Source organism: Dreissena polymorpha, chromosome 4 (genome assembly GCF_020536995.1).
Source record: "Dreissena polymorpha isolate Duluth1 chromosome 4, UMN_Dpol_1.0, whole genome shotgun sequence".
NCBI lineage: Eukaryota > Metazoa > Mollusca > Bivalvia > Myida > Dreissenidae > Dreissena > Dreissena polymorpha.
In genome coordinates, this window is record NC_068358.1 from 105170102 (window position 1) to 105184421 (window position 14320).

Below are 14320 nucleotides of genomic sequence, written 5' to 3' on the forward strand. Positions count from 1 at the left end.
CAAAACTAATGAACTGTGAATAATATATAAGAGAAAAAGAAACATTAAGAAAGGGACTGAATATATTGAACATGAATGTTTGTAATCATAGAACTATATTATCGTATAATAAAATGACTTATTTGTACATGTAGCTGGTCAGAAGAGTGGAGCCAATGCCCCAGGGGCCAAGGGTGTGGATGTAGAGGCTGAGGGGCAGGTGAACGGCATCAGCCTGTATGAGTTCAGTCTCGACTCTCTACGGGAGGAAGACAAACCATGGCGGAAACCAGGTACCATGCTTTAGCCCATTTCCTGCTCAGAAGCACAGTGAAAATGGCTATACCCAACTTGCATAAAAACAGCATTACTCCAAGTCTGTTCAGGTTTTATGCTGTTTGCTGCTCACCAGTATCTTAGGGTTTGAAGTAAAGCCTTTAAAACTTGAATCTAGTGACAAAGGTCTTGACTTAAATTTGATTTTTAAGGGGATTCAAACGTGTTTAAATGCTCATCTAAGTGATAAAAGATTATGCAAAAAATGAAGAGTTTAGTTTTAACTTGGGCTGGTTAGAATATGTCACCTACTGCTGTAATAGGAATTTATTATTTCAAGACAGTTACCTTGTAATAAGCAGAAATTGTTTAATATGAAAGCTTATTTTTAAGTTAATCGTTGACATATAAATGGACTGTCCCTGGTGTTGTTTATCATTTTGACTGTATGTTGTTAGGTGCTGATATCACGGACTATTTCAACTACGGATTTAATGAGGACACTTGGAGGAAGTATTGTCAGAAGCAGAACAGACTCAGATTTGAAAATGGTGTGCCCATTCCAAAGGCTTTCCAGGCTTATGTATGTCAGCATTTTGTTTTGTTCCTGGTGTGAATCATTGCAAAGCTTTACTCTTGTTTTGTGATTGCTTAAACAAGGGATGCAAGAGGATAACTGATTAACCTGCAGAAAAGGCTAATTAATAGGTTACATTTTCAGGAAATGGTTAACCTTATAAAAGTTTTTATTATGCTTTTTAACCAGGTTTTCCGAAGGAAAAAACTGGTTATTAGATTGGCGAATGCGGGCGGGCTGGCTGGCTGGCTGGCTGGCTGGCGGGCTGGCGGGCGGGTGGAACAAGCTTGTTCGGGCCATAACTATGTCGTTCATTGTCAGATTTTAAAATCATTTGGCACATTTGTTCACCATCATTGGACGGTGTGTCGTACGAAATAATTACGTCGATATCTCCAAGGTCAAGGTCACACTTTGAGTTCAAAGGACAAAAATGGCCATAAATGAGCTTGTCCTGGCCATAACTATGTCATTCATTGTGAGATTTTAAAATCATTTGGCACATTTGTTCACCATCATGGGACGGTGTGTCGCACAAAAGAATCACGTCAATATCTCCAATGTCATGGTCGCCACGACTAAAAATAATTTTTTTTTAAAAACAAACTTACAAAGGGGGTTAATTTTGTTTGTTCATTTCAAAAGTTCAGTTTGAGTTTTCTCCCTTTATCAGATTTTTTATTCACAATGAAAACCTGGTTTTGTGACAATTTTGTCCCTTGTTTTTCATGGAACAATTTGTAGGATTTTGCGTTTTGTGTGCGACATACTGCCAACTTGCGCTGGCGACTAGTTAGAACAACATGCCCCATGTTGACACCATAATAAATAGCGTCTCAAAAAACAAAGTAACAAAGCAATAAATCAGTACCTTAGTGGTTGCAAACATGGGTACGTTTTGATAATAGGCCCTATTGTTTTCTTTTACTTGCGAAAATTTGACCAATGAACTGCTGGGAGTTGGGGCTATTAGCAAAGATGTAATTGACACATTTATCTAACTCGCGATAAAAATCAGTTTAGACATTGGACGGCTTATTTTGATGTTTTATTAACCATTATCCACACAGATTGCTCGCAGAAATAAAGTTTGTTTTTTTTTCAAGAATTGCATTCGCAGTTAAAAACTTTGAGTTAACTTTGTATTTTTTTATCAGAAATCAATATTACAAACGATGCTACCACTACCGTCAGAGGCAAGTTTTATTTAAGAAAGCAATTTTTTAAACTCATTTATTTATCTTTTATTAAAAAGTTATTTAAAACAAAGTCATAAAATTTAGTATTTGTGAAATAAAGTTGCTTGGTATAACGGTAGGTAAAAAAACTTGGGCGTGAATTGTTAACCCGATGGCAACCCGTTTACATGGTGGGGTGAAAATGAACGTTTTCCAACAATTAAACAAGTGGCCAAGGAAGCTTTTGTCCGTGCCATCGACTTCTGTGCCATGGGAGCGTGTGTTCTCGAAATATTGTCGTTTTGTTACCATGGCTTGCAACGGCATCAGCCACAAGCTAATGGACAAAGTAATTTTCTTGACCAAATAAACACTTTGTCACTGATGTTGTGTGCATGTTCTGCATGTATGTTTGCTGATTTATTTGAACTGTGCGATCGTGTTGCACTAGTTTAACAATTATTTAAAATCATGTTTATAAGTTAATTTTAGTTAAAAAATAAATAAAACAGAATGAACATAGAAACACAACGTTATTGTGAGAGATATGATTCAAACGTAATATAAGCGGCCCAATCAAATATATATTTTAAATACACGCGAAAATGAACATTGTGTAGATCTTATAACTTTTAACTTCATCTGAAGTAAAGTTTGTATTTACAAAATAATTAAAATAAAAGGTTATACTACATTTTTATTAAGAACAAAGCAAGCTATCTCAAATTAATTTCGTTTCTATTGAGTACATGAATGAGTGATATGACATGTTTAATGTATACTTAAACATGTTTACTTGTAAATATTTTTCGGTTAACCAGTAATTTACCAGTTGCAGCAAAATGTTAACCAGCTTATGTTTTCTTGTAACCTTCTGAATCCCTAGTATAATCTTAATATTTATGCCCCCTTCGAAGAAGAGGGGGTATATTGTTTTGCACATGTGGGTCGGTCCGTCTGTCGGTCTGTCGGTCGTCCACCAGATGGTTTCTGGATAATAACTCAAGAACGCTTAGGCCTAGGATCATGAAACTTCATAGGTACATTGATCATGACTGGCAGATGACCCCTATTGATTTTCAGGTCACTAGGTCAAAGGTCAAGGTCACAGTGACTCGAAACAGTAAAATGATTTCCGGATGATAACTCAAGAATGCTTACGCCTAGGATCATGAAACTTCCATAGGAACATTGATCATGACTGGCAGATGACCCCTATAGATTTTCAGGTCACTAGGTCAAAGGTCAAGGTCACAGTGACTCAAAATAGTAAAATGGTTTCCTGATGATAACTCAAGAATAATTAGGTCTAGGATCATGAAACTTCATAGGTACATTGATCATGACTGGCAGATGACCCCTATTGATTTTCAGGTCACTAGGACAAAGGTCAATGTCAGAGTGACAAAAACGTATTCACACAATGGCTGCCACTACAACTGACAGCCCATATGGGGGGCATGCATGTTTTACAAACAGCCCTTGTTATAGACCCACAAACGAAGTTTAGGGGGGTATATAGGAGTGAGCTTGTCTGTCGGTCGGTCCGTATTAAGTGTCCGCTCTCTAATTCAAGTAGTTTTCATCCGATCTTCACCAAACTTGGTCAGAAGTTGTATCTACATGATGTCTAGGCCAAGTCCTAACATGGGCCTTGTCGGGTCAAAAACTAGGTCACGGGGTCACTTAGTGCGTTTTAAACATTCAGCATGTTGTCCGCTCTCTAATTCAAGTACCGTAATAACTCTATGTTGTCGGACACTCTAAGTTTTTGGACACCCCGTTTTTTAGCAAAAATAAGTATTTTTCGTGACTCTTAATTTTCGGACACACGAGTTTTCGTCCATAATTAATGTCTCTAAGTTTTCGGACAGTATATTTTACAGCGCTATTTTACCAAATTTCGTTCTGTTTTCGATATCTAATGACACTTCGATCATGGGGTTTTACAACCAGATTAACATCATAAAACATGACAGGTGCATGCCTGAGGGCAACGGACCATTACATTTGCGTTATAGGGTAAATAACCTTCTAAACCGGTATGAATCAATGGTTTCGCCCGAAAGCATAAGCGTTATGGCAATTACTAGGGGTAGTGCAAATTAACATGAGTGAATCCACATGAGTGAATCCTTTGTCTGTGGTTAAACCACGTGACCTATGTATCGGTCAGCTTAGCAATTAGTGACGTCACAGCAGAACTGTGCTATAATCTACCGCAATGGTACTTCCCCTTCTCAGTAAAATAACTGACAAATACTAAACGCTTCAAAGTGTGATGCTCCCTATTGCAAGTTTTACGAACAATGGAAGGTGAAAGACAACAACTATCGGAAATGAACAAACAAAGAATTCATTGTTTGCTTTTTTGCGTTAATTACAGGTTCATACTAGCGAGTATCGGTACATCACATGCTCATCTTTGAACTGGTTGGTCAAAGTACAACCTTGTAGTAACGATCTGTCAAATAAATTAAGCATTTAAAATTATTTAAAATGCAGTGCAAACACATATAACTGTAATTTATACTATACGGCATGGCATTTTACAAGCGCGTGCTATTACCCGTAGTAGTTAATACAATTGACGCTATTTCGGACACTTCAATTTTCGACTCTTAGTTTTCGGACACCTGTTTTTTGTGAATATTTTTCGTATCTAAGTTTTCGGACACGAAAAAAATTAATTATTTTTAAGTGTCCGAAAACATAGAGTAATTACGGTACATGTAATTTTCATTCGATCTTCACCAAGCTTGGTCAGAAGTTGTATCTAGATGATCTTAAGGCCAAGTTCGAACATGGGCCTTGCCGGGTAAAAAACTAGATCACTGGGTCACTTAGTACGTTTTACACATTGAGCATGGTGTCCGCTCTCTATTTCAAGTAGTTTAAATCCGATCTTCACCACACTTGGTCAGAAGTTGTAACTAGATGATGTGTAGGTCAAGTTCGAACATGGGCCATGCCGGGTCAAAAACTAGGTCTCGGGGTCACTTAGTGTGTTTTAAACCTCACCATGTTGTCCGCTCTCTAATTCAAGTAGTTTATATCCAATCTTCACCAAAATGGGTCAGAAGTTGTATCTTGATAATGTCTAGGGCAAGTTTGAATATGGGTCATGCCGGGTCAAAACAAGGTCACGGGGTCACTTAGGGCGTTTCAAACATCACAATGTTGTCCGCTCTCTAATTCAAGTAGTTTTCATCCAATCTTCACCAAACTTGGTCAGAAGTTGTATCTAGATGATGTCTAGTTCAAGTTTGAATATGGGTCATGCCGGGTCAAAAACTAGGTCACGGGGTATCTTAGTGCATTTTAAACCTCACCATGTTGTCCGCTCTCTAATTCAAGTAGTTTTCATCCAATCCTCCAAAACTTGGTCACAAGTTTTATCTAAATGATCTCTAGGACAAGTTTGAACATGGGCCAATCCGGGCCTAAAACTAGGTCACGGGGTCACTTAGTGCGTTTTTTAACATTCAGCAAAGTGTCAGCTCTCTAATTCAAGTAGTTTACATCCGATCTTCACCAAACTTGGTCAGAAGTTTTATGGAGATGATCTTAAGGCCAAGTTAGAACATGGGCCTTTCTGGGTCAAAAATTTGGTCAAGGGGTCACTTAGTGCGTTTTAAAAATTGAGCATGGTGTCCGCTGTTTTTTGTGAAGACGACATGCAAAATATTATGTGTCAATGCGGCATGTGGGGGTATTCATCACGTCTGTGACAAAGCTCTAGTTTAATAAGAACAAGTAATTTTTTTTTTTGGGGGGGGGGGGGGTATAATTATATCATATTGCATGATCAACATTAATTTATATTACCAGTGTTTAATATTATGTGATTCTTATTTTTTTTTAATATTTATTATGAGGTTGAAATTTGGGTCTAAATCGGTACAATAATTTGTAGATACAATATTTCCTTAGTGATATGTACAAGTTACATGAAATTATACTTTGATGATTGCTTTACAAGTTGTAAGATTGCTATTTAAATCCAGTTGCTAGAGTTTTCTTTTAATCTTTTATCTCAAAAGTATTGATAATTGTTTCAGGCCAGTTTACATAACAGTGCTCCATCTCAAATAGTGAAAATGGAAGATCAAGGTTTGTCACTTGGTTTAGATTTCCCAGAGTTTTAGCTCGACTATTCACTGAACAGTTCACTGAACAGTTCCCCATATGCTCTGGTTTAACTCTTTACCACTCGAAAGCTAAGTGAAAATGGCTATGTGCAAACAGCATAAAACCAGAACAGCCTGCAATTAACTCGCAGGCTGTTCAGGCTCTATGCTGTTTGCTGCTCATTAGTATTAAAGGGTTGGAAATGAAACCTTTAAAACTTTGGTAAGAAGGGTCTTTAATTTAATTTAACTTTATAAGGGGACTTCAAACACGTCAAAATACGTATCCAAGTGGTAAAGGGTTAAGTCAACGCTTATTTCAGTTATTTTTTTCTAAAGGTGTTCAACTGAAACATTATGTACATGTGGTGGCATTGCATTTAGAGGCGTTGGGTCAAGGTCATTGTTACTTTAAATAGAAACATGGTTTCTTGCTCAATATCTTGAGTTGCATAAGGTATTGTGCTGTAATTTTCTATGTAGGGAGCTTGCTTGTATAGTATACCTTGTTCAAACTAAATTTAATTTGAATAAGTTAATTGGTGAATAGTTGAAAATCTATTTTTTGGCATGGTCACATTTCTTGTTTTAATTTATGAATAGCAGCTTTAAGTTTACATATACATGTACTATGTAGCAAGTACAGATATTCAACTTCAAATGGGTTTTTTGTGGTCATTATATCAGGTGACTGAAATAAAATGTATTTTTTAAATTAAAATTGAAAGAATAGTTAAGCAAGCGGTCTTGGGACAGCTATTGTTATTTAATATAATCCTACTCTTGATCAGAATTTATTTGTGCTTCTTTGAATAATGTCAAGATGTTCATGTTATTTTGTCCATATTGTTAAGCTGTTTATTTAACTGTGCCCACATTGTTCAGATGTTCATGTGACTGTGCCCACAATGTTTAGATGTTCATGTGACTGTGGCCACATTGTTGAGATGTTCATGTGACTGTGCCCACATTGTTCAGATGTTCATGTGACTGTGCCCACAATGTTTAGATGTTCATGTGACTGTGCCCACATTGTTCAGATGTTCATGTGACTAAGGCCACAATGTTTAGATGTTCATGTGACTGTGCCCACAATGTTTAGATGTTCATGTGACTGAGCCCACATTGTTCAGATGTTCATGTGACTGTGCCACATTGTTCAGATGTTCATGTGACTAAGGCCACAATGTTTAGATGTTCATGTGATTGTGGCCATATTGTTCAGATGTTCATGTGATTGTGGCCATATTGTTCAGATGTTCATGTGACTGTGCCCACTTTGTTTAGATGTTCATGTTACTGTGCCCACAATGTTCAGATGTTCATGTGACTGTGGCCATATTGTTCAGATGTTCATGTGACTGTGCCCACTTTGTTTAGATGTTCATGTGACTGTGCCCACATTGTTCAGATGTTCATGTGACTGAGCCCACATTGTTCAGATGTTCATGTGACTAAGGCCACAATGTTTAGATGTTCATGTGACTGTGCCACATTGTTCAGATGTTCATGTGACTGTGCCACAATGTTTAGATGTTCATGTGACTGTGCCCACTTTGTTAAGATGTTCATGTGACTGTGCCACAATGTTTAGATGTTCATATGACTGTGCCCATATTGTTTAGATGTTCATGTGACTGTGGCCACATTGTTTGGATGTTCATGTGACTGTGCCCACATTGTTAAGATGTTCATGTGACTGTGGCCACAATGTTTAGATGTTCATGTGACTGTGCCCACAATGTTTAGATGTTCATGTGACTGTGCCCACAATGTTTAGATGTTCATGTGACTGTGGCCACATTGTTTGGATGTTCATGTGACTGTGCCCATATTGTTTAGATGTTCATGTGACTGTGCCACAATGTTTAGATGTTCATGTGACTGTGGCCACATTGTTTGGATGTTCATTTGACTGTGCCCACATTGTTCAGATGTTCATGTGACTGTGCCCACATTGTTTGGATGTTCATGTGACTGTGGCCACATTGTTTGGATGTTCATGTGACTGTGCCCACATTGTTTGGATGTTCATGTGACTGTGCCCACATTGTTCAGATGTTCATGTGACTGTGCCCACATTGTTTGGATGTTCATGTGACTGTGGCCACATTGTTTAGATGTTCATGTGACTGTGCCCACATTGTTTGGATGTTCATGTGACTGTGCCCACAATGTTTAGATGTTCATGTGACTGTGCCCACATTGTTCAGATGTTCATGTGACTGTGGCCACAATGTTCAGATGTTCATGTGACTGGCCCCTTATTGTTTAGATGTTTATATGACTGAGCCCACATTGTTCAGATGTTCAATTGTTTGTGCCCCCATTGTTCAGATGTTCATGGAACTGAGCCCACATTGTTCAGATGTTCAATTGTCTGTGCCCACATTGTTCAGATGTTCAGGTGACTGGTTCCTAATTGTTCCAGGTCCCAAGTCTACATACAAGCCGAGTGTGATGTCCACCCCACAGCCAATAGGAACTATAGCTGTGTTGGGGTCCACAGCCGCCTCACGGCGACCCATCGAGGAGCAGCTGAACGATGTCCACCAGATAGGAACTCTTGGCAGCGATATGTGAGACATAAGCCGCCGGCACTTGATAATCATTTGAGCCTCATCAGGGGAAACTTGGCTTAATAATTTGTAGTAAAGTAATGTCCCAGATTAGCCTGTGCATTTTTCACAGGCTAATTAGGGAAGGCACTTTCTGCATTTATGGAAGTTATGGTTTGAAGGAAGTCTGTTATAAATAGAAAAGTCTTCCCTGTTTAGCTTTTGTGGACTTCACAGGCTGATCTGGCATGGTACTTTATACACATGCATTAAATCCAGTTTTACCAAGAAAAAGGCTTACTTAAATATGCTTTTAAAAATGGAAGTTATAATTATTCTGGTAATCGAGGAATGGATATGGTCAGGAAAAGTCAATACTGTCTGGTTATTACATTTTTATTGGGTAACCTTCATTAATGTTTTGAATACTTTCTTTTTCTTTACAAAATTGGATTTTATTTTTAGGTGCATTTTATATACTTGGGGTCATTTACCTTGTTCTTATTAGGACAGAAATTTTTTAATTTCTTCTAAATGTTTGAGAAATATAATAGTTATTATTAATGTATAAATTGCTTATTGTCCCCTACCGGTGAAACTGGAGGGGACTTATGGTTTGCGCTCTGTGCGTCAGTCTGTCACATTTTTCTTGATCCTGTGACTTAAAGTTCTTCATATTTTTTCATGAAACTTGAAACATGGACAGATGGCAATATGGAGATTATGCACATCATTTCATTTTGTTCCTATGTCAAGAATTTTGGTTGCTATGGCAAATAACAGACTAGAAATATGAACAAATAGACTAGAAATACTGCTGAAAATAGTTGATCCTGCGATAATTTAAAAAGTTCTTCATATTTTTTCATGAAACATGGATAGATGGCAATATGGAGATTATGCACCTCATTTCATTTTGTTCCTACGTCAGGAATTCTGAATGCTATGGAAACAAATAGACTATAAATATTGCTGAACATTTATTTATCCAAAGCAAAGCACACTCTTTTTTCACTCTATTCAGTAAACAACTGCACAAAACTACAAACTTATTTAAGCTTGCTCTGGGAAAAAGGGGTTTAACGCATAGGCCTAAAGTGTCGTCCCAGATTAGCCTATGCAGTCTGCAAAAGCTTTTAAGCAATGTCACCTCCCGATTTTATGCCATTAAGGAAGAATCTTCTAAACAAGAATCCAGGTCAGGCAGAAAAAGTTGTCCCTGATCAGCCTGTGCAGACTCTCCCTTATCTGGGACGGTACTTAACACATGTGCATAAACCCCATTTTCACAGAATGAGGCTCATTTGATATCGCAATCTTACGTGATGATGTTCTTATGTTCCCCACAGGTCGAAGCCCCCTCCTGGAATGCCGCCCATGGGTATGCATGCCCCTGACTTCAGTGTGCCACCCCCGGGAATGCCACCTCCGGGAATGCCATTACCCCCAGGATTCTCTCCAGGTATGTGCAGGCTGGAGTGTGGAGAGTTTGGGTATTAAAAAATGTCTTGTGAAAAATTGGTCAATATTTGTAAATATTTGTTTACCTGCACCAGTTACTGATTTACACTGTTAATCCAATATAATGTGCTATGTTATAATGCTGAATCCAAAATAATGTGCTATGTTATAATGCTGAATCCAATATAATGTGCTATGTTATAATGCTGAATCCAAAATAATGTGCTATGTTATAATGCTGAATCCAAAATAATGTGCTATGTTATAATGCTGAATCCAATATAATGTGCTATGTTATAATGCTGAATCCAATATAATGTGCTATGTTATAATGCTGAATCCAATATAATGTGCTATGTTATAATGCTGAATCCAATATAATGTGCTATGTTATAATTCTGAATCCAATATAATGTAGGTAGGTCTTGGCTCCCATTTTTCTCCAACCTTCCATTGCGGTCTCGAATGTTTTCTTGAAATTGAAATATGGCATTGTCTATTGTGTTGATTGCATTTAAACTCAATTATAATTGATTAGAGACTAACCATTACTGGGTCATTTGATAATTTAAGTGTGTTAAGCTAATGTTTGATGCAAAGAAAGGTGTGAAAAATAGCATGTGTTTATCAGTGTTTTAATCTCTTTCTTTCACAATGTATATCTGATCAATCTTTTGAATCATTGACAGCTTTGACTAGTTTTACAAGAAATGTTTCACTTAATTGTTATTTGTATACAATTGCTTTGCAGAATCTCAATTTTGAAATCACTCGACCATTTGTTGTTGTAGTTAAATCTTAACTGTGCTCCATGAAATCTCTGTCCCATAATGCACTGTACACTTAACACTTCTGAAAAATGTTTGTGTTTATAAAATAAAAGCACATTTATCGCCATAATAGGCCTGAATGATTTTTTTTAATTGATGTAATTATATTGGATAATCAGATTATATACACATTAGAAAAGCGGTATGAATACATATGTTGTTACGGTAGAGTTTATATGCATGTATTGGCGACTGACAATACAACATGGAAATAATTTATGAATAAATGAGCTCAGAACTTTTAACGCGAATCCGTTTATAACATTGCCTTGTGGCTCTTACCCCGTCAACCGCGTTATATTGGAGTTACAGTGTAGTAGATTTTTCAACACTTACCAATGGAATAAAATATTTATATATTCTCTCCTTAACTCTTCACACTTATTAAGCCTTGTTCTGTGAAAATATGACTCAATGAATGTGCTGTGTTGACCAACATCAGCCTATGCACTCTGTGCAGGCTAATGAGGGACAACACTTTATGCTGTTATGGCATGTTTCTGTAAAAGAAAATCTCTCCTTAGGGAAACTCTATTTTGGATGGAAAGCATTGTCTCTGATAAGGCAATTCTGACTGCATAGCTTATCTGGGACAACACTTTAGGCACATGCAGTAAGCTCAGTTTTCCCAGAGCAAGAATTTATAATATACAAAGTATTCTTTTATGTAAGATCCACTACAGTATTCCCCCCTGTTTCATGTTTCAGCTGTACCTCCCCCTGGGATGTCACTGCCCCCACCAAACATGTTCAGTCAACCACCACCACGTAAGTGTTCAGTAAACAACCACCACGTAAGTGTTCAGTCAACAGCCACCACCATGTAAGTGTTCAGTCAACCACCACCAGGCTAGTGTGTTCAGTAAACAACCACCACCATGTAAGTGTTCAGTAAACAATCACCATGTAAGTGTTAAGTCAACCACCACCATGTATGTGTTCAGTTACCCAATAACACGTAAGTGTTCAGTCAACCACCACCATGTAAGTGTTCAGTAAACAACAACCATGCAAGTGTTCAGTCAACCACCATCATGTAAGTATTCAGCCAACCACCACCATGTAAGTGTTCAGTAAACAACCACCATGTAAGTGTTCAGTCAACCACCACCATGTAAGTGTTCAGTAAACAACAACCATGTAAGTGTTCAGTCAACCACCACCATGTAAGTATTCAGCCAACCACCAACATGTAAGTGTTCAGTAAACAACCACCATGTAAGTGTTTGGTCAACCACCATCATGTAAGTATTCAGCCAACCATCACCATGTAAGTGTTCAGTCAACCACCACCTCGTAAGTGTTCAGTCTACCACCATGTAAGTGTTCAACCAAACACCACCACGTAAGTAACCAGCCACCTGATCAGACTGTATCAACGCCAAACTCATTACCGGTTATTAACCCTTGTCGTGCTGTGACTGGATATATTTGAACAAGCTATTGGTAAATTATGTAAATGGTAAATGTCTTTGTGTGTTTTTTCAGTTAATTTTTAACAGTTTAAGGCTCAAAATGTGCATGGAATTGCAGCATGTAAACAACCTTACATTCTGGGTTTTATCTTTTTCAGCTTTTTTCTCGAATATTGCGCCCCCATCTAGTATGCCGTACACGTTTGACACAACGCAGCCACAACCTACATACAGCGACTCGAGATATGAATCCAGGTCAGTTTTCCATCAAACACTGCTGCATTACCCTTTCTCTCTGAGACTTTGAGTAAAAATGGCTGTGTGCAAAGAGCATTAAACCAGAACAACCTGTGAGTAACTTGCAGTCTGTTCAGGTTTCATGCTGTTGGCTGCTCATCAGTATCTGACGGTTGCAAACGAAGCCTATACAACTTGAATCTAGTAAGAAAAGGTATTTAATTTAAGTAAATTTCTAATGGACCACAACTTCGTCAAAATACATATCTAAGTGGTAATGGGTTTAACAAACACGCACAATAACTTGTGTTCAGATTTATAATCGAATAAGCTGAGTTTTGGTAAATTCCGGCTTCATGCGTGTGCGTAAAACCCCAGATTAAGCTGTGCAGTATGCGCAGGCATATGCAGGACAACACTTTTCACCTAAACTGTATTTTCCCTAAGAATAGACTTCCTTTTCAACAAATTTTACACACCAAAAAAGTTTTTTTGAAAATCAGCCTTAGCGGACTGCACAGGCTAATCTAGGACGACACTACGCACATGCATTAAGCCCTTTTTCCCCAGATCAACTATTTGTACAGCTGTTCTCTCCTCGAACCTCTCATTCAAGTAGGGCTGTTGTAAGTTACTGGTTTAAGTATTAGCACTTAGCACTGGTTATTCAGGAAAAATGGTTCAGGAAAATGTGAGATTAAAAAAAAAAAATACCGTTTCATTGCAGACTAGTTGAACAGTTTTCTCAAGCAATTACCTGTTTTATTAAAACAAGCCAATTTAGTGACAGGTTTGCCTTTTAAAACTGCTCAAAATCTTTTAGTGGTTTTATTGCCAAAAAATTTGTGGGTGCACAATGAAGTATATTATGAACATATGATGGTGCCTCATTCTGGGAAAATGGGCTTAATGCATTTAAGTCAAGTGTTGTCTGCACAGGCTGATCAGAGAAAGCATGCTTTTATGGTATTTTTGTTTACAGTCAGGTTCTTCTTAGGGAAAAATCTTGTTTAAGCGGAAAGTTTATGACCCATTTTCCCAGAACCCCATTATAAACCTATAATGTATATTGTGTTTGCAGGGATCGTGATCATGACCCGTACAGAGAAAGGGACACCAGAGACCGGGATAGGTATAGTAAAAGATAGCTTAATACCTTTAGGCCCTGATTTTTTAAAATATAGTATTGAGAAGTTGTTTTTACTGTGATAATTACTGGAAATAAATTATATCAGAGTATGTAACATGTTTTAAATGGTCTTGGCCTTATTAAATGATTGCTTTACAATGTTAAGGCAGTTTATTTAAATTAAATTTGGATTTTAAAAACACTTTCAGATAATTCTTTATCTGAGCTTTCTGACGTACATGTCAATTTTAACATGCACTCAGATTAATAGTGTCTTGTTCTAATCAGGGATGACACTTTTCTCTTTAATGGTATTTTTTGTTTAAAGGAAGTCCCTTTTTACAGAAAATCTAGTTTAAGCGGAAAGTGTCGTCCCTGATTAGTCTGTGCAGTCTGCGGACAGCACAGGCTAATCTGGGACGACACTTTAGGCACATGCATTATGCCCAGTTTTCTCAGAACAGGACTCAATATATTAAAGTTTAACAATTAGCTTCAAATGCTCAGATTTCTGATACATACCAATACTCTTCAATACATAAATACAGTG

General features: G+C 37.5%; 1 protein-coding gene across 2 annotated transcripts in view; it reads left to right on the forward strand.

Annotated features, from left to right (window-relative positions):
- The window catches only part of LOC127879149 (pre-mRNA 3'-end-processing factor FIP1-like), a 33339-nt gene that overhangs the window by 14975 nt on the left and 4044 nt on the right, over positions 1 to 14320 (forward strand). For both annotated transcript variants that reach the window (XM_052425823.1, XM_052425825.1), the window contains exons 6-13: positions 135 to 272; positions 714 to 838; positions 6072 to 6123; positions 8572 to 8719; positions 10048 to 10160; positions 11698 to 11757; positions 12563 to 12659; positions 13723 to 13773. In XM_052425823.1, the coding sequence (XP_052281783.1) occupies positions 135 to 272; positions 714 to 838; positions 6072 to 6123; positions 8572 to 8719; positions 10048 to 10160; positions 11698 to 11757; positions 12563 to 12659; positions 13723 to 13773 (784 nt within the window). The remainder of the gene's footprint in view (positions 1 to 134; positions 273 to 713; positions 839 to 6071; positions 6124 to 8571; positions 8720 to 10047; positions 10161 to 11697; positions 11758 to 12562; positions 12660 to 13722; positions 13774 to 14320) is intronic.